Source organism: Andrena cerasifolii, chromosome 6, assembly GCF_050908995.1.
Source record: "Andrena cerasifolii isolate SP2316 chromosome 6, iyAndCera1_principal, whole genome shotgun sequence".
Classification (NCBI taxonomy): Eukaryota; Metazoa; Arthropoda; class Insecta; order Hymenoptera; family Andrenidae; genus Andrena; species Andrena cerasifolii.
Window position 1 is genome coordinate 17,856,898 of NC_135123.1, and position 20,494 is coordinate 17,877,391.

Below are 20,494 nucleotides of genomic sequence, written 5' to 3' on the forward strand. Positions count from 1 at the left end.
GATAGTTTATACGAGAAAAATTTACATCTTCCATTATTTGAACTTCGAGGAAAGTTCTCTTAAGACTGAGAACAAAACCAACATAGACATTTGACTGCCAATTGAATTTTAAGATAATACAGTTTAATACAGAATCATATGCGCTGTATGCCAATTAACATTTTATATTTATTATCCGTACTAATATAGTGATATATGTAACTCACTATTGTTATATGGTGCACAAAAGCATGTGGGACACAGACAGATTATCCACGTGTATGAAATCAAAGTAATCATAGTAGTGGAATGTTGTCGATACAAAGTGTTCAGGTGCCCCCCCCCCCATCCCTTTCCCCGAGTCGAGATATGATACCGATACTGACATGTACTGAGATTTGTGCATAAATGTTTATGCATAGATTGTTAGAACAATTTTTGTATGTACACGCCGCATGCATACGTATACATTTATATATGACGATTCTACGGGAGTAAAAGGTTCCGAAAGGGTATTGACATCTTCCTTCATTCCCATAAAAGTTCTCTTGCCCACTCTGCGAAGACATCCTGCATTTTCTCAACGGAATCAGGAGTCTCCCCTTTCCTAAGTTGTACGTGCTTCACCGGATTCTTATATATAAATGTATATAAAGTTTCAGCAGAACATTAATAATAATTAGATATTTTGCATTCTTTAAGAAGTATAAACTTGTTGTTGCCTCCGTACGAACCAGCTTAATTTTTACAACATGAACGAATGAGTTATAGTAAACTCAGTTATACTATCATTCCTCTGACGCATTTTATTTTTAATCTTGATACATAGATGGTTATTCGTATTCGGATCCAATTATGCTATATCATAATGGAGACGAAGAACACGTGGTAGAATATATATATATATATACATATATATATATAAGATTTTGAAGTACATTTAAAGCGTAGGTTAATTAATTAAATACCAGCGCTGCATTATCGCGGCCTGCAGACTTGTTAACTACTGTAGGAATATAGATATATAGATATATATCAGTTTAAGCAGTGTACTTAGGAAAAATGTTCTGCGGTGCTGCAAATTTATAAATTTATAATTATCTATTTTTACTTTTGATTATTATTGTATATTGTTACATCAAGCGAGCAGATTTGTTTCAATCATGAATGAATAATGAAAGGTAACGCAACACTTTAACATGTATACATACAAATATACGCGTAATTTTTATAACGTTTGACCCGTTCTTAATGAACGAAAAGCGTTTAAAGCAGCTACTGAGTTGATGGAAAAGCTCTTACGTAAAGTTACTTTTAAAAATATAACGATAAATCTATACTGCCCTATTTAAGCAGCATATTTGAGTAAATGAAATTGAGTGCCCTAAAAATCAGTCGGAACAAGTATGGCTTTATATTTACAATAAATGATTACTTGAATTTCAGGCATTCGAAGAATGAGTCGATTCTTCTTAATGTTGATAGTTATGAATTTGATACGAGACTACGCGAAGGTGGGCAGATCGTTCATTCATGTTTAGAACAGTGTGTATTTTATACAAAAATAATTAACAGTAAAAACTAAAAGATTATGGTGATATTGTGACGCAAATACTTAAATAGTATGAACGCTAATGTGGCGAATAATGGGAAAGTAGATATTTAATAAATAATAGCAGGAAATAAAGCATTTTGTACTGACACTGTGTGACTGAATAGCAATATTTGTTTCCATAATATACGAACCGATGAATAGAGCAGGAGGTAACGCACACTGCCAACTTTTATACTGTAGTTTCGTGTTGCCGCGATATGGGCAGACACATCCGAACGTCAGGGATTCTAACTACTTTACAAAATCAGCGTTCTGCGAATAACATTCAGAGCAGTAAATGTGCGTAATTCCAACTGATCTATTTAATATTCATTTGGATACAAGTTTCTTTCTGTTACGAGGCGTACGCTAAAAATGTGGTGGATAATTTTATTGATATTTCGGAAGTATTATTTTAAGTAAATCACGTTAATGAATATGGATCTGCTTCACTTATTAAGGAATCATGACGCGATAAACAGAACTTTATACAATGCATTTTATCAGGAAAATAAGCATTATTTACGAATAGTAACGTTTGTATTGTAATATCGTTATTAAAGATACGTAAAGAGATAGAATTATTACTTTTAAATAAAGGAGAATGTACATACGAGATACTTTTAAAGAATGTATTTCCATGTTTAGTTTAACATTAATAAAATGTCACTATGAATAAAATATCTAACACGCATACTCACATATTTACTTAAAATAATACATTCGATTAATTAATAAAAGTATGTAGAATTTCAGAGCTGTCCATAACATAATTCTCTGATTCGATTAAACATACCTATTACTCTTTTTTCCGTTTACTATATTTTCCTCTATGTAAGTATAGTCAATAATAAATGTTAAACTGAAGAGGACTCAGTTATTGGCTAGGTTCTAGGCAGCTAACTCAAAATTCCTGAAGGCATTGCTTTTACATAGTGTATACATACTATATGTATACAGAGTGTAAAATTCAGTGTTACGGATTACTATCTCTAAAACGAAGCGGCATATGAAATCTTTGTGTTTCAGCGACCGTTCGGTTTCAACGGGGACACGGTCTGAACAAATTAATATTTTTCTAAGTGGGTGCATGTAGATCGAAACGAGGTCGCGTTGTTTCTCTTTTCAACAACAACATGTGTTTTTAGCTGGCTACGTTTATTGCTATCTAATGAAAATATTTGATAATATATTTTGCTATTTAAAAATTTTTAAAGTGATCTAGAAACAAATTAATTTGGTCATTTGAGGCTGGACAGTCTCTATGGAACAAAAATTTTATATCTCCGTTTTAGAGATCGTAAGTTGTAATACTCTCAATTGTACACACTGTATTATATATAATATAAATATAAGTAATAAATATGAATAATAAATATAAATATAAGTATAAATATTACTATTTATATTTATATTTGTATTGAATTAGGTATAGATTTTTTGTACAAACATATGCGTCACCGCAGTTTTGTCCGGCGAATACAATACCCTGCCTATAATTGCATTTCACAACCTCCCGAGGCCCCTCCTACTTTCTGTATTCGGTTAAGTACACGTTAGATATATCATTTGGTTTATCAATTATGATGCCCTCGTCATAGATCTTTAAATAAAATTAATTTACAAACTCAGTGCTTAATGTTTTACAGTACATACCCTATACTATTAACTTTTATTAAATAGATTCTGCACTAAAGAGAACTTATCTCATTATCTTACAGATTTCAGGCACATGCAAAAAAATCAACGAGAATGTCATTACTAATCAATTGTTTCATTTGACTTAATTTCGCCATGAAAAAATCAATCTACATGACATAAATTATGTAATGACTACAATAAAATAGTGGAATATATTATTAATCATAAAGATAAGGAATCATTTATGTAAATTATACGTGTACATAGTAATACCCAATGATAACGTGTTACAAATATTTCTAAGTATGCTACCTATACTTAAAAACAACATATGCAACGGCAGATTATGAAAGGACTCTGTTGGACATAGACAGTGCAGACAAATCTGCAGGGAACTTGTTCAAGCTGAAAAATGCGTTAATTAAACAGAAGATTAAAAAGAGCAACGGAGGCTGCGTCCATTTTCCCTGAATCGTTTTACGTCTGTCTAGCTGCATGCATAGTTTGCATTCGTCCCTTCATCCTTTTCTGTCTTGTGGATCAGCGTCTCCGTCCGACGCGCGGTATCTCTTTGCTTTCGAACGGAGCTGCGCCGCGATTGGTGGCGTTTCCTCGGATGAATCCTCCTCCCCCGCCGCAGCCGCGCCAGTGCGCCTGCGCGAGCTCCGCGCTTCGTACGCCGCGCGTCTACAGTTCTACACTCCGTGCACCAGTAAAGCCGCTATCTCCGTCGGGGCTGTGTCGTTCTCCGAGCTCGCCTGGGAATCGTGGCGTCGCGTCGCGTCCCGACCCATTTACACGGACGTTAGTGAAAGTTCGCGCAAAGATGTGAAAAATGGGAAACAGTGAGCCGAGTAAATACGATTCGCTGGTTCGAATGGCAGATTAACTGGCGCGGGGATGTGTGCCACGAGTGATTACGAGGCGAAGGATGGCTTCTTTCTGCTCGGCCGCCTTCCATACTAGCTTTTACGGGATTGCTCCGCGCGGACCTTTTTCTCCCTTTAAACGGACCGTCGCCAAGGCTCCGCCAGTGACTCGCGACAGTCACCTAACGATCAGGTTAGAACGCCCACCCGCTCTTTACAATTTATTCCGCAACGCAAAACTTGTCTATACACGTATCCAATCGCGACGTCGCATTCCTCGGAAACGCACAAACGTGTGCACACTTGTCAACTATGCCCCTGGCGATCGTTTTCGAGCATTGTTCACCGAACGGTCGATCGTCCATTATTCTGTCTAATAATCAACGACCCAACACGATTTGTAGAAGGATCCGAAACGTTTCACGAATGATCGACGAAGGGAACGGGTTCTTTGTTTCGTGCTACCCGTGCGTTAAATTGCTCGCAGTAGTTCTTCTCGCATTCAGGTTTAATTCTCCGTTTTCTTGCTTTCTGCGACTAGGAAGCATTGATTAGGAAAGATTGATGCGCGTATGCCAGAGAGTAATGGGGTTTGAGTGTTCTACTGATACCGAGGTGTTTGGACACCAAGTTCTGTCGCGCGATTGAAAGGCTTGGGGTCGAGCGGCATGTAGAGAGACGTAGAAACACAGAAGCGCGAGAAGTACCGTTTGTCAAGGCGGTCGGTCGCCAGTGCGACGATAATTTGCAACGTAAACGTTGCCTTACAGTTAGTTTTAGGTCAGTTACAAGTTTGATCCCCGATCCAGTGCTGGCCGCTGGGGGAAAGACCACTAAATCGTATCACGGAAAATTGATGCTCGTGCTGCGTTCGTGGTATCGAGGTCGATCCGATTTGTTGTTGCGCAGTGGACGGGTAGAAAATGAGAGCATAGCGAATTCGTTAGTCTGGTATACAAATCAGCCTATACTGTACAGTGTTGCCTTTCCATCATTCCTCGTGTCTAAAATATCGTCTATCGGGCCTCGGGTAGTATTTCAGAAGCTGTTAACTACTGGGTCATTCGTTCCGCAACCAGAAACGAACGACCCCTGTGCTCTCGAAAATGTGCATTTAGGCGGAACGATGGGTTTAACTCGTAGGAATAATAACGAAAGCTGTGTATGACGTAATACTGTTATCTCCTTCTAGGGTGTGATTATTTAATTCTCGCGAAACGTCGACTAGTTTTATTTGAAATGTGAAGACTCTTCGAGTGACGAGTGAACTCGCCTTCCCTATTTACAGATTAAATAATGATCCTCAGATTCTTGTTTCTCTTTGTCTCAATTGTGGAGACGCTTTTTCTCTTCTTTACTCGAGTGGCAACCATTTGTTTGGCTTTTCTCGGGCATGGTGCGTAGTAAATGTGCTTGGTGTAGTTGCAAATCGCGGAAACAGGGAATTCTAAAAGGACATTGGATCTGTCGTAAGGATAGTGGTTTATTGAATCATATCCAGCTGCTTCGTTCCAGTTTCAAATAAAAAATAGTTTCGTAATAGTTCTGCAACTGTTCTGTGCATGGGGAAGTCAGGTTGAGCGGCGTGCGCATGCGCGCGTTGGGGGTTACATATGTATACCAAACGCTTAAAAACGGGACAGATTATTGAACTTTTTTTTAAGCAAACTATCTTTACTAATGAATTTTTTTTCTTTTGAAAACACGTGAATTTAAATAATTCCAGTTCCTTTTTTTTTGGAACTGTCTATTTCGAGTAAAATAATAGTATGTGTCTACCGAGTTGGTAAACAAATTTCGCTTTTCTCTAATATAGTATTTTGATTGCAGCACGTGAGTGTCATCTGAAAGTTTGAAAACCGATTTGGGAGATCAGAGATATTTAATATATCAAAGTCCAGTTGTATGCATCAACATTTTTGGTTTTATATGTAAATGTCCCTTAAATTTCGCTGAAAAATGTTAGAAAACTTTGAGGTCAGGGCAATATTTCGAATAAATGACACGAGACGAATATCGCCGTGACAGTGCATCCTTTCATTTTACAGATTTCGAATACGCGGCTCGAGAAAGAACAAGGCACCAGGATCGAGATCATAGCAGACAGTCGAGCCGTGCATCAAGATCGTACGATTTCCTGCGCGGTTCGATGAAAAGGAACGAATCTTTCGTTCGCTTTCTCTGCGCATCTCCCTCTCAACAAAAAAGCCACGAAATTAGTAACCACAATAGAACTCGAATGGGAACAGACTAGATACGCGTCGCATCTAATCTCCTGATTTGCAGACGAACCGATCTGCGCGTTATTGAAGAAGGAGGAAGATAAAAGATCGGGGACGGCTTAGCTGTCTTCGAGATCGTCGAAAAGCTCGCGGCAAAGGCAGTTGGGAACGGGCAGGTCGCAACGTGTTTGGGTAGAGACGAGTGTGGGAAGCGGCGCCTGGGGGGAGGGGGGAGGGGGGAGGAGGGGAATGGGAGATTGAAAAGCGCGGCGTGTGTCGCAGGCGGGGTACAAAAGCGTACGATTCGCGCTTTATGGGAACAAAGGGGACGGCGAGAGTCGGAACGGCGGAAAAAAATACAGTACAAATGGGAAGCGCTGTGCAGAGGAGGCTGAAAGCTGAAAACGGCAGAAAGGAAAAGGGATGCCTCTGAAGCGGAGATAGAAACAAAGGGAGAGGATATACATTTAGCGCGAGGGGTTTGGAAGGATGGTAGCGGGAAGAAAGGTGGTTTAAAGGATTGCGGTATAAAGAGGAAGTGAAAAGAAGAATGACAGATCAGGGGGAGGTGCTAGAGAAGATGAGAAGCGTCTCGAGAGGTATTAATGAAAAGGGAGATACGTAATAGAGGAGTACTCGATAGAAGCGGAGAAAGAGAAAGGCGTATCGTGAAAAGGATAGAAGTGCCTAGCGGGAAGGTGGTGGAAAGGAGAGCAGCGGGGACGTAGGAGGGGAGCGTGGAAAACTGGAGTTTAGGATAAGCGCGGCAGCGAGGGACGTCGTGGAAGGAAAAGGGAAGGCGGCCCTGCCCTGGAGTCCGATGTTCAAAGTCGTACGATGGCCGGGGCTCTGTCCGAGAATGCCCTGGGGCCGGTCAGTGTCGTCGCGGTAGGCGGTGCGACCGTTGGCAACGCCAGGAACAATCAATTCAGCAGACCCCAGGTATCGTCTCCCTATATTTCATATATATCACGCGCCATTATCCCGATATCCCTTTATATTGATTCCTCGCGACACTTGGAGCACCGAAATTAAACAGCATAAGCACCGTGCGGATATCCCGCGGTCGTACTTGTTACTCATACCTGCCGAACGCCCACCGGCGTTCTCCGCACAGATTACGTACTCTGATCGGAAAAGCGTAAGATACACTGCCGTTCGTAAGTTGTATTAGGACGCAAAATGTGATGTTCGGTACCTGAAGCGAATTAAGACCCTTAGACGCCCTAAGTGATTTTGAGGCCCCCTTATACAGGGTGGTCGCTTCAATGCGATGTACGATTTCTTAGGCATTTCCGATAATTTGACTAAACAGTGTTTCTAACAAAAGTTAGATTTTAGAATTCAGAAAATTGTTGCTTATTGTTTGGTACAGATTGAATAGCTTTCACTGCTTTTGTTTTGTGGTTTTAATTTAACAATGTTCTTCGGTAAATTTGCAACGTTTTTTACAATTATACTACACAGAGTTGGTGTTCTATTACTTATTAACGCCGGTGTAGGTGTTTATCACAGTCAAAGGGTTAATAAGACTCAAGTTTTGTCATTTTATTTGCTTGTCACAGAATTGCAATGGAAGAGTTAATGATAGGATTGATCTATGGGGTGTTAATTGTTAAGTATACGAATATTGTACTGTTGTCATTTGTATTCGTTAACACATTTGCTGTCGCACGTTTTAGTGCAAACTTACACCCTCTAAGTAGTCGTCTACCTCAAATTTACATCTACTTGCTTTTTGATAACCATCAGAAGAGTATCTACATAGAGTAGGACTCCTTAAATTGTGCTATTTGTGGACGAATATTTTAATCGAAAAGAGTCGAGATAATTTAAAAAATAATTCAATATGGCTACTCACATGAGTTTTTGCTAGTTCGCTACATGAAAAAAAGTGAATTGTTTTTAAAATTGTCTCAAGCTCCTGTGTTTAAACCTTTTCCAATTTTTTTTCGCTCAAAATATGTCCCTCCCCAAAATTTGTTGCTCTTCAAGAATTTGATGCTCCCCAAAATTTATCGCTCCCCCAAAATTGCCGCTCCTCAAAATTGGATGCGCCCGAAAATTTGATGCTCCCTCAAAATTTATAGATCCCCAAAATTGCCTTCCTAGGTTTCAAAGCTGCTAGAATTAATGAGTGTGAAATAAATTTATTTCTCGTCGTCAATTCTCAATATATATATATATCAATATTCCTACAATATCATCTCTACAATTTGAAATAAAATTGAATTCTTAGTCTCACGCGAGGATTACCTCTCTATTACAACTATTAAATCCTAATCGTAAAATCAGGCATACGTGACAGCGGCCTACAGAGTGTTAAGTAGGTGAAAAATGAAATTAGAGTAAGTGCTCTATAGAAAGACGAGTGTCTGTACGAAATTATAGCGTCTGTACAATTTTTCAGGAGCCACGCGACAATGTGCAGTCCTTCACGTCGACGGAGGCACAGACGGAACTGGCCCTTCAGAGTGTTCCCGAGGTGCACGAGGATCTCGACGGTGTCCGCGGGGCCCGAAGGAGGGAGAGACGGCTTCGCAGGCAACACCGTCGAGCCTTGAGGTCCTGCTCGCTGCCACCATCTTATCCTGGCACTTTAGCGGGATGCCAGGCCTCAACCGCGCCTGGGGTGCCATTGGTAACACCTCCAAGGGGGTTCCTGCATCCTCCACCGCCTCATTTGGGCCTTAGGGGCCTTAGTCTTGGTCTACCCTTCCCTGTCTCAACCAGCGTCTCTGCTTTCGGCAGGTGACTATGCGCTCGTTTTAATTACCTTTGCACCAGCAGACCCAGCAAATGGAATCGCACCAATTGCTCTACCATATGAACTTTAAGACCCCTCTTTAATTCAATTCTACCCGATTTTAAAGCTATAAGTACTATAATTTAATTCATCTCTATGGGAGACGATAATTCTGTTCCGCAGTTTTCACACAACTGTTACGTAACTGTTATACACCGATATCTGATAATGTTACTGAACTGAGTTACTAATACACCAGCAGAACGAGTTTCCATTTTCACGTATTCTATTTCACTCGTACCCTTTCTTAATTATGCAGAATAAAAAAAAAGCAGTTTCTCCTGTCCCCCATACATTAGTCGTTGAACACGGCTCGCGGTGAAAATCGCAGCGGCAAGAGTTGACATGTTTCGCGACGATGCGTCTGGGTGAACATTCTTTGTCACCTGCATTGTAAGTCGACCGTGATACAGAGTAACCGTGATCGAGCGACTTGCCAAATTACTGGGAGTACGTGTCAGTGGGTCATTCCAACGGTTGGTCGTTGCGTTGCAGGGACGCAGTGCCGAAGCAGTGTTGCGGCCTCAGCTCCCCCCCCGTGCGCTGGTCCATATTGGGTGTCGGCGTGGTGGGCCTTGTGTGCGCAGGTGCTGGCGCTCTGTTGGGGGCCCTCAGGGCGTCGGGTCGCGATCACATTGCCGTGGCACTTCTCATGATCGGTAAGAATGGCCATTCTCTTGTGACTCGTCTACCGTTTTATTCTATTTCATATTTTATATCATTTTTAAACAGTGCAGCTATAGTAATGGCGTTTCATTTTTTAAAGCGATGATTCACGCAAAATTCATTGACCCCTAAGGGTCAGTTGCCTCTATGCATACGTGCAATAGGGCTATTAAAAGTTATTGCTTAAATCATTCCGTTTAAAAAAATGATTGATTTTTCTATTGTTTCTCATTTTACTACTTAGCTATTTTATTAGCATAGCGGTGAGTGACTGTAGTCACCCTTATTGTTAGTAGCGAAACGGTTAACCCTCCATTGACGGTACCAAAAGCTCTGGGTCTTTTTGTACCAAAGAGTCACACCACCGAGCATAATATTAAATGGCAGTAGAAAAACGATCAGAAAAAAATTAATTACTCTGACAAACAGGAAGCCATCTAAAATGCGCATGATAGGATAGTTATTAGAGGCTAGGCATTGACTGTCGCGTGGTCGTACGTTAGAAACTCAAATCTAGGAGACACGTGTTTCTTTCTTTGTATCCGATGTCAGTTTTAAGGGATGCGGTAGACGAAACCAAAAGGGTGTGAACAACTACTTAGGTGTAGAAAGAAAGGGACTGGAACCTGAGACGCGTGTAAAAAGTGCAGGCGTAGTCGTGTTTACGTCCTTGCGGAGAAGAAACGGAGGCAGTTCTGCTCTAGGGGGTGAATAGGGATGGGGCCAGCTCGCGGCGTCCGTTTTCATCGGTGCTCGATGCAGTTACGGCAAACAGGGGGGGGGCGGATTTGTAGGCTCAGGCTGCAGCCTAGGGCGCAAAATTTGGAGCGTCAAATTTTGAATGAAAGAAATTGGGAAGCGAGAAATTTTGAGCGAAAAGAAATTGGGAAGCGGCAAATTTTGGAGAGAAGAAAATTTGAGTGAAAGAAATTGGGGAGCGACAAATATTGAGTGAAAGAAATTGGGGAGCGACAAATTTTGAGAGAAAGAAATTGGGAAGCGGCAAATTTTGGAGAGATGCAAATTTGGGGAAGCCGCAAATTTTGGGGATTGACAATTTTTGAGTGAAAGGAATTAGGAAGCCGAAAATTTTGGAGAGTGACAAGTTTAGGGAAAGATAAATTTTGTGCGAAACAAATTGGAACAGATCGAGACACAGAGGCTTGAGACAACTTTAAAAACAATTCACTTCTCCTTCGTATATCAAATTAGCAATAACTCATATGTGAATTGCTATATTGAATTAATTTTGAAACGGTCCCGACCCTTTTGCATTAAAATATTTGATGATATTTCGCGGAAATGGCAGCATACAGTCACGAACCTGGGGGCGCCAAATCTCAAAATACGCCCCTGAGGGCAAAACAGTGCGAACTAGTGCTAGAAAGAGGTGAAGGACGCCTGAGACAGGTGCAAGGAAGACGAACGGAATCGTTCGTGCGTGCAAGAGGAACGAACGAAGTGGTCCACGCGGGTTTGGAGAACAGTTGCCACTGGAGGCGACCAGAATTCTTCTCGATGACCAGGGGAGTGTGATCTAGTAGCAGAGAAAAAGCAGATGCAGAATAAAAGCGTGCAAGAAGGATAAGCGTGTTGAATGTTCGTGAAAAGAACGGGCGATGTCTTAGGCACGTGCAAGGAAGATTACAGCGAAGTCGTACATCCTCGTAGAACGAACGAAGGCAATTCTGTTGCGCACTTGCGCAGTGAGGAAGGGGTTGAGCCGATTTCTTATCGCTGCTCGATCGTGGAACACTCCATTAAATACGTTGAAATTGAACAACTAACTGAATACCTCGTGTTCCACTTTCTTAAGGATTTTAATGCGCGCTTTACAAAAGAGCCATCGCCAGGAAACCAATTCCTTAACATCACTATCAGCTTGTTTTATTTCACTTTCACTTCTAAGCACCAACAGCGTCTTTACGCTATTATATGCCTCACTTTGCACATTTCAGTTGACATTTGTGATCGGTGATGTCTGGCCATTTTAAACGTCCCGTACTTTGGCGCAGAGGCGTTCGTTCCCGACTCTTGTCTGCGTGGGCTCTTCTTTTCAAAGAGTACGTCAGCTTTCGGTATAGAACTGAATAATGATCAAAGGGAGCGTACGTGTAACGCTGCTGAAAAGCGCGGGATCGTCCGCCTTTCTCGCATTCTGCGACATAATATTCTAAAAGAACTGGAGAATTTAGCCAGCCCTTGGATTTTAATATAGTAGAATATTTTATTGATCCCACGGATGCTGCCAGAATTTGGAATAACCATGGAAGTTAAATAATCCACAAAATATATGGTTTTAATTTAATTTCTCTGGACGAATTGTTCTGAATTCAAACAGATAAATAGCAATTTAAATCGTAAGAAAATTAAAGTCCAATATGTGTCGCATTACGGGTCAAATTGGACCCGCATCCGTCATCCGAGGGATAATCGATTCCCCTAAGTTAATATTAACTCAGACTCCAAAAACATGCTGATCGAGATCGATGACGATCGCTTGAATGAAAACCGAAGGGCTGGTCGATAAGGCATTTTTGAACGGCGGTATTTGAATCCAGGAAGAAGTTATGAAATACAGAGCAGTGATAGTAAGAAACCACAAGACTGCAGGTTCGTTGGTCGGTCGGATTGGCCGATCGTGGCATAACGAAAGAAGGGGAATCGTTCGCAACGGTTACTTTCTAAACGTGGGCATGTAACCTGCGACCCGCATAGAATGCCTCTCACAATGGGAAAACGCTCTAACCTACAGGGATTGACGTCGTATGCCTACACGTGGAAGAACCGTGAGATTGACGAGATTGATCATTCAGGGGGGAAAGAACGAAGACAAGAAAAACGAATGGAAGCTTCACAATCTTATCCGACATCCGAAACATCGATGACCAGCTCAGGCGAGATGCTCCAGACACTCAATTTTCCTCAAAGCATATTTCTTGGTTTTCCCATTGTGAAAGTTTTGAACCGATTTCACACGGTTCTGCCTTAACTACAACCTCGAGGTACTTGCTGTCTTCGATTCGCTGCCGTCAACGTCGCGTTAAATTCAACAGGTTTGACAACGCGTATAGAGTTTCACTGAAAAACGATTTTTTTTTGTTCCGCAGGAGAACTTAGACGCGCCCATCGTCTCTGTTTTTAAGAATAATAAATGTACACTTATGTCGCGGTCGCTGTGACGACGATATAAGTAAACGTAGGAGAAATGATTTGAAACTTCTAAAAGCGGAAACTGTTCATGTAAATCTCCACCGTTTGAAATTCTGTGAAAATTTTCTTACGGGGTTCTAGAACCGTAAAAATGTCGACTTTTGACTAAAAATAGGCTTATCGGATTTAGCGGGCAAACCGATTACGCGTTCGTTCATAATATTCACAGAACACGCCGTGGATATTAATCTTGTTTTAGTTTTCTATTTTAATAGAATATGCGTTATTGCGATTATTATTAAACGCTTAATAAGCCATTCAAGTGTTTTGGTTGTAAAGTAGCAAAGCAAATGTTTCGCCAACATTTCATGACGAATTTTATACTGTTCATTAAAAAAATATATATTTCAAACACAGAGATAAAAAATGCAGCAGAGCTCCACAATTCTCTTAATAGATTTCGAATTACAATTAAGTTGATATAGTTCAATTAGATGGCGAACATTTTGAATGGGAGGAATTTTGAAGTATGAGGTGCAATTGTAGTTGAGTGTAGGTGTAACAAAATTATCAGCGTTCAGACAAATTGAACAGCGGGAGAATGAAGCAAAAGTAGAAGAGGGGAGTTGCAGATGGGCGTATAACTGCGAAAGCTGAGATAGTTACGTTTCCTTTGAGGATGTTTCCTCAGCTCTCACTATTCTCGTGTACTGGCTTTCGTGAGAACACGCGACAATGCTTAACGATACCGTCATCTTTAGCTGCCTGCTGCGTTCAGCTTGACATTTCACACGATTCCCTCGCACTGCTCCTTCAAAACGCTCGCGTATCAATCTTCTTTATTTTTTTTCATTCCATTAGTGTTTAATTTTATATATTTTTTAAAACGGTACCGTATGTGGTCATTGCACTGCTTTTGGCCATGTGTATAATTATCTTTTTAAACTGCTTGCAGATCATTATTATGTAGAGAATTTCACATGATAAATATTTTGTTTAGTACACCGCCAGAAATATAAGGTTATATTTATTGCTTACACGGAAAAAAGGTATATTTTTTAAGAAGTAGCCAAAACTCGTACAATACTTTAAGGTGGACACAAATGGTGCATCTACCCTATATTTAAAAAAATTGTATATATAAATCTTTAATACTAACTTCAAGTTGTACACGTTACTACAGTCGACAAAAAACAATTGGCAAATGGATTTAAGCCACTTTCAAAATAAACGGCTCAAATGACGATAAATGGTAAAGTCGCAGATATCGCAGCTAATTTCAATTAGAACTTCCTCTGTGACCTTTAAACTTTACTTTAAAAAAGAAATCGGAGTTTGATCTCGCCTGATACACGACTATTCGTTCAAAGAGAGAGAACATACATAGGTCTTGTATTTTTATCTACCACAGCCGTAGAAATATTTCAGCAAAAATACAATTAATGTGAATATGAATGTTGATCATATTAAATAATACCAACATTGAAAAATTATCTTGTTACATCGACAATAAATCATACCATAATTTCTAGTTTTACTTGAAAAACTCCACTTTCTAACGCTATTAAATTTGAAGTTGCAGATCTCTTGGAGATTTGCAGATTAAAAATTGATTTTAATAGAAAAACATGCTCTGATATTTCATAAGTCAAGTACAAATACAACTTGGCACGAGCAACTGTATCGATAGACTGTGTAGATCTTCAAATTCTGTTGCACATTTGGTGGACTTTTGCCACTCAATATACTCTTTCTTTTTTGCTTGTACTCTATCTAGGCACTATTTCTTTATGGCTTTATGTTGTTCATTTTTGGGTTTCTACTTTTATGTATTAGTCCTCTACTGGTCTTCTCTATTCCATATGAACCAAAGGGTTTCCCCGTATATATATATAAATAAATAAATATTATAATTCACAGATTTTTAAAATAATTTTTTTTCTATATTTCACCTCATGGTTATAAAGTCATTTTCGGGCAAATTCGCTACTGTGTGACGCCTGCTCCAATATAAGGAACATAATGTGTGCCACGAGTGTGATTGGTTGTTACAAGTCAAGGAGTCAACCGAAGTGTTTCGGTCGAGCGGCGCCTGAACGAAATCTAAAGAAGGGTTTTTGGGATTATTGGGAATTTATGAAAACATCAAGATGTGCTAATAGTCGTGTGTGCACGTAGAGCAGCGAGTAGAAAGTAAAACTTGTATTATTCAAGGAGTGTGACCACGCTCGTCCGCAGTCAAACGGTTAATTACACTTTCTAAGCACATGGATCGTATAATTAAAAACAGTTACTTCAATACCATTTCGTCGACCAACTTTTCTCGTTTACAACAGGCAAGAAAGAAAGAGAAAGACAAAGAGAGTGGCTGGCGAGATAATTTGTTGAATAAATTTGTTCCGTCTTTTATTTAAGCAACTTTATACACAGCTGGGTGTTTGTGTTGCAGGTATAGGAGTGGTTCTGGTAACAGTGAGCGCAGTGGCATGGCGAGTGATCAGTCGAGAAAATTGCGGCAGTTTCTTTGGCTTCGCGGGTATTTCGGGCAGAATCCCGCCGGCGAGGCCAATTCACCCCTACGCTGCCATGATCTATCCAGAATTTCAATTTAGAACGCCACCACCGAGTTATCAGGTGAGGTCTAAGGTCTTTAGTTTATTTTCTCCGGCAAAAAACAAATTTCTCAATCTTATTAGTACCCAGCCATGCGCTTAATTTGCCACATTTTTGTACTTGTTATTTCACGGGGTTGATCAGTTTATTAAAAACGAAGGTGAAACCATCTGATTTTAGGCGAGCATGCAAGAGTACAGGCTTCGGCTGTTGCTTCTGGACCGTTTGCAGCCGACATCCTCGCCCCCGCCGACCTACAGATCGAACGCTGGAAGCATCGTGGCTCCCGGCACGACTAGAGAAAGCAGACCGCCTACTTACTGCGTCAGATCCAACGTTGCAGGGAGCGCGAACATCGCGCCCTCGAAGAAGGACGCGAACTTGGTCAGGATCGTTCAGACTGAATCAGAGCCGGTGATCCTAAACGGAGATCAGACGCCTCCCGTCACCGCTGTCGAAGTGCTCGCGCATCTCTGATTATTATCTTGTTGTAATCGCGGATCCTTTCGTCGCTGTCGCGGGAACAGCTCAACTGGTCAAGTGGGTTCCTACGACGGCGATCGCGAAAGGAGTCAGCTATCGTGCAATATAATGTTATCGTTTGTGTTCGTTCTGTCGTTCTCTCGGTACACCGTTACCGAATAGTAGCTGCAGCTGTTAGAGACTCACGAGACGATCAATTTTTTTTTTTTGGAAAATCGTCGCGTGGTTTATGGTAAACGAGTAGCTTTCTCTAACGAAGGGAGGACCGGAATTGGAAACGCGTTTTGAGACGTACATTAAATTCGCGCGTCGACAAGCTGTTTGAAGGACACCTTTTTCAGCGTGTTTGTGCGCTCCGTTGAGTGCAAGCAAGTATTTGAACACCGTGTATCTAAAAAAACGAGGTTTGTTTAGAATTAGAGGGACTTTTTAGGTTTTTCGTAAACGATGATCGTCGATCATAGTCGACACTCCTTAAGAGGCGTATCTAGGGTGGGGCAAGTGAGTTCAGTTCTTGAATGAATTTATTTGGATGGTTAATATTAGTAGTTTACGTTTGTTATTCGTGTGCTTTGCATGCCTCTTTAAGGAACCTTCGAAAACAACTTGCTGCACTTTTCGGCTTCATTCGCCTCCAACCTTCGCCTTTTCCGCCCTTCAGCTCCACTTTCTTTAAAAGGATTATTTAAATTCTATATAAAATGTTTTGTGTGATGAACACTTTTAACGACGAAGTAGAAGAGAAAAGATGGAATTGGAATGATATGCACGAGGGGAGGGGGGTGGTGGATTAGGCGCAAATTCTACGCTTGCCCTAGGCACTGTTTACACTAAATACGCCCCTGTACTCCTACCGAAAGGGTAGGAAAACGTGTTTCCAATATCTGGTTCCCCGAAGGAAGCATGAAACGAACGAGTGGGCTGTTCCGATCGTCGTGCACTGTGCGGCTAACAACAAAGTCGTGCCATTTGCAGCCGCTGGTAAATTAGCGCCATTTTGCGGTCGAATGAATTAAGCATCCCACGCGATCGTGAGGATTCGCGGTCATGAGGCGATGTTAATAGTTTTGTGGTCATAGAACCGGGAGCATGTACCGATGTAAGGTTGTACATAAAACGAATCTGCTTCTTTTCTGTGTCACTGGAAACGCATCTTCCAATCTTTCATAATAATTGCTTTTATTTTGTGATAATAGAGAAAAAAAGGATAGAAGTCAGTGCTCGAGAAAAGAAGCACAAGTGCGAGCACGCATAAGTGCGCAAACGTTTAGTTATAGGGATAATAATAATAAGGATAGAATCAGATGTTTAACCCTATTACGGCCGCCGGAACTTTGTTTTTCACCCCGCCTTGCTCTCATTTCTTTAAAAGCAGTTCTAACTGGAAGTTATTACTAATATGTGTGTTCCCCTTTTTTTACATTCTGTGAAAGGTATAATTGAAGGCCGCGGCAGGGTTAAGATCGAAGGATTTCCAAACGTATTCCATGACAGCAGTAATCCATTTTACTCGAACGACAGTTTGGTCGCACTGAAAGTTCAAACTTCGAAGCTGTATCGATCTGATTTGGGACCCGCCGCAACGGATTAGCTTGTCTCGTTCATCTGAAATCGTTGAAAATAGTGCCGTTGCGCGGATCCATTTATTGCCCGCAAGAAAAGCTACCATTCCTTGGATCGTCGTTCTGTAATTGAAATTCGCCGGAGTATTGTACTTCCAATTTCGAATTTGTAAAATACTCGTGTATCGCTGGTTGTGCATGTGTGTTGCGAAAGGGTGCGAGACCTGTCGATGAAGCGTGTGCTTCGCGTCGATAGCAACTTTCTAAGGTCTTCCTCTTGTTACAGTTACACAGGCTCCGTAAAAGAATCAAGTCGAGAACAATGTCTCGCGGAATATTTATAAGGGAGAAATTATACCTTCCGTACTATTTACGAACGTCTTCGTGTACTAGAGATTTGTTTCGAGATAATTGCGAATTTTATTAAGGCTAAAATCGATTGGCGATATTGATCCTTAACTGGTAAGGCCGGGTCACGGTGGGCCCCATGATGATACTTGGGCACGCTTTTTTATTTCGACGTTCTTTCACACGGGGATACAAAACAAGTTACTGTGGTTTTATACTTTTTAAAAATAAGATTTTATTCGCATCACTTGCTTTAATATAACTACTGAATACTTGAACGCTCTGTTCCAATGAAAAGATCGAAATTCTACCGCGTAAATAGAAAGAATAACGTCAGATGACGCCTCGCCAGTTAAGGGTTAACAAAGCAGGAAACCCAGAAAACTTGTTTCGATCACTTCATGTGTCTTTTATGCTGTATGATGAAATTATGTCAACATATTTTCCAGATCGGTGCGTGTACTTGATCGCTGAGTAGAGTGAAGGGAACTCTTAAAGCTGCACGATCTTGTTCGGTTACCATGAGCGTCGATGTGTAACGGAGATGAACGGTGCAGCTGCAAAGAGCGGGGTTGCTGCCGAAAGCTTTAACGCCATACAATAATGTTTACTACTCGCTTCGTTATTTTGACTGGTGTCGACGATCTTTCGTCGAGAGTCGAAGAGCACACGAGAGTCTCGTGAATTACGTGTAATATATACCTATTTTTGTAACTAAAACATGGATCATCAAACGCGCCAAGCGTATAAATACTGTCGGTTTTGATATACAGTATTAAAATCCCCTAGAACTTCGAATCTCAAAGTTACTAAATTTTCTTTTACTTCTAAAGGGTTCGAGTTTAACCTCAACTTTGTTCTTGTCGAGTAGCTAGTGGAAATCTTTAAAGAGAAGTTACTGTAGAAGACACGAGAAACTTACAAATCCCTCGACACGTTAGACAGTGTAACGTAAAAGAATAGGAATTTTATAGAACACCTAGGGAATTTAAGGTCCGACTAAGACAGGCATTAAGACGATAAATAAAGATACTTGTTGCTCGTTACACGTATAATAACATCGATATTATATTTTTCGCTTATTCGTTTACTGGGGTTACAGGTTCTAATGTAGTCATCGAAATTATCCAGCGAAACGTAATTCAAAATTAAAATAGAAAGTCAAATAATATTAAACATGTAGGAAATGATTTGCTTGTTTTGATATTTCATGGAACAGAAGCTTTTTACAGAAATCTCTTTTCGCAACGAAATTTTCTTTACTTCCTTAGGGAACCTGTAATATTCACAAATCTTTAGTCCCATATCTCTTAGTTAATGAACTAAGAGATACTAGCGATATTGAGTACTCTATATATTTTTTAAATGGTTCATATCGCATTACTGATAGCCACTGCTCGCATGGAGCACGAGGTTCTTCAAACTTTGCATGTACAGTAATGATTCGATGGAAGTAACAAAATCTGTTCGATCGTTGTGACTTTCTGTTCCCGCCAATCCAGAGAGATTCCTTTGGACCCAGGCAACATTATCCACGAATGGAAGATTCTTATATTTTCGGTTTTATTCTTATAATGCTGCTAAAAATAGGACCAAATGCAGGACAATTTGGATAATTCTTCCATTGTCAATTTCAACAAAGATTCGAATCGGTACTGTAGACAGTGCGCACTGTATAATAACACGTGTATGAAACTCATTGGGCGCACTACTAGGGAATTTTCGAGGAAATGGTGTTTAAATTGGTTTCTAAACTGTAGTTATGTAAGTTGCAGCGTCAGTTGGGCTGTAATCCACATTTTTAATTAATTTTAAATAAGTTTTGAGTAGTGCGCCCCATGCATTTAATATACATTGATACACATGACATGGATTAATTATGTGCAAAATATTAACGAACCTCGTGCAACCTCGTCAGTCGATAATGGGCGAATACCACTTACGCCCAAATCGCCCGCGCGGTCGCGATACTTAGGGTGCGTTCCACTTGCACCAAAATTGCCCACTGCGCACGTTATTTCCGTGCAAGTGGAACGCACCCTAAGTATCGCGACCGCGCGGGCGATTTGGGCGCAAGTGGAATGTAACCAAAACAACGCAAGATTAGAAACACTAGGGCAACAGATTTTGTGAGATCTTCGATTGAAATTATTATTCCCATTCAATGTAAAATTGATATTGGAATTTTTCTTTAATGTGTAATGTTTAGGTTATCATACGTACGAATGATTTTAGATTACCGTGTACAATTCCGACAGACCTTGACAGTAGAATAGGGTTGTAAGAGTGGTAAATAAGAGAGCGAGAATTTCGAATGGCGGCCTTAACCAAACTCGCAATGATTCGTGATACGAGAGTAGATCAACTAAAAGTCATTGATCGAATGTGTATATTGTTCCTTGATATTACTGTAGGACAATTTGTATATTAACGAGATTAAATATATTTATCTGACATATTCTTACAATTTTCCACCCCTTGCGTCCTCAGTGCAGAGATGGGCAAATTTTTTGTTATTTAAACGAAATTCTTTTAACTTTCATTCGTTATTCGAAATT

At 40.5% G+C, this 20,494-nt stretch overlaps 1 protein-coding gene across 1 annotated transcript; it reads left to right on the forward strand.

Moving 5' to 3' along the window:
* The first annotated feature begins 3,916 nt into the window (after window positions 1-3,916).
* LOC143370201 (uncharacterized) lies at window positions 3,917-20,390 on the forward strand. The gene is made up of 7 exons (XM_076814973.1): window positions 3,917-4,276; window positions 6,132-7,247; window positions 8,716-9,056; window positions 9,607-9,770; window positions 15,380-15,564; window positions 15,724-16,509; window positions 16,887-20,390. The coding sequence occupies exons 2-6, from the start codon at window positions 7,143-7,145 to the stop codon at window positions 16,018-16,020; spliced, it is 1,092 nt and encodes a 363-aa protein (XP_076671088.1). The 5' UTR covers window positions 3,917-4,276; window positions 6,132-7,142; the 3' UTR covers window positions 16,021-16,509; window positions 16,887-20,390.
* Window positions 20,391-20,494: the final 104 nt, after the last annotated feature.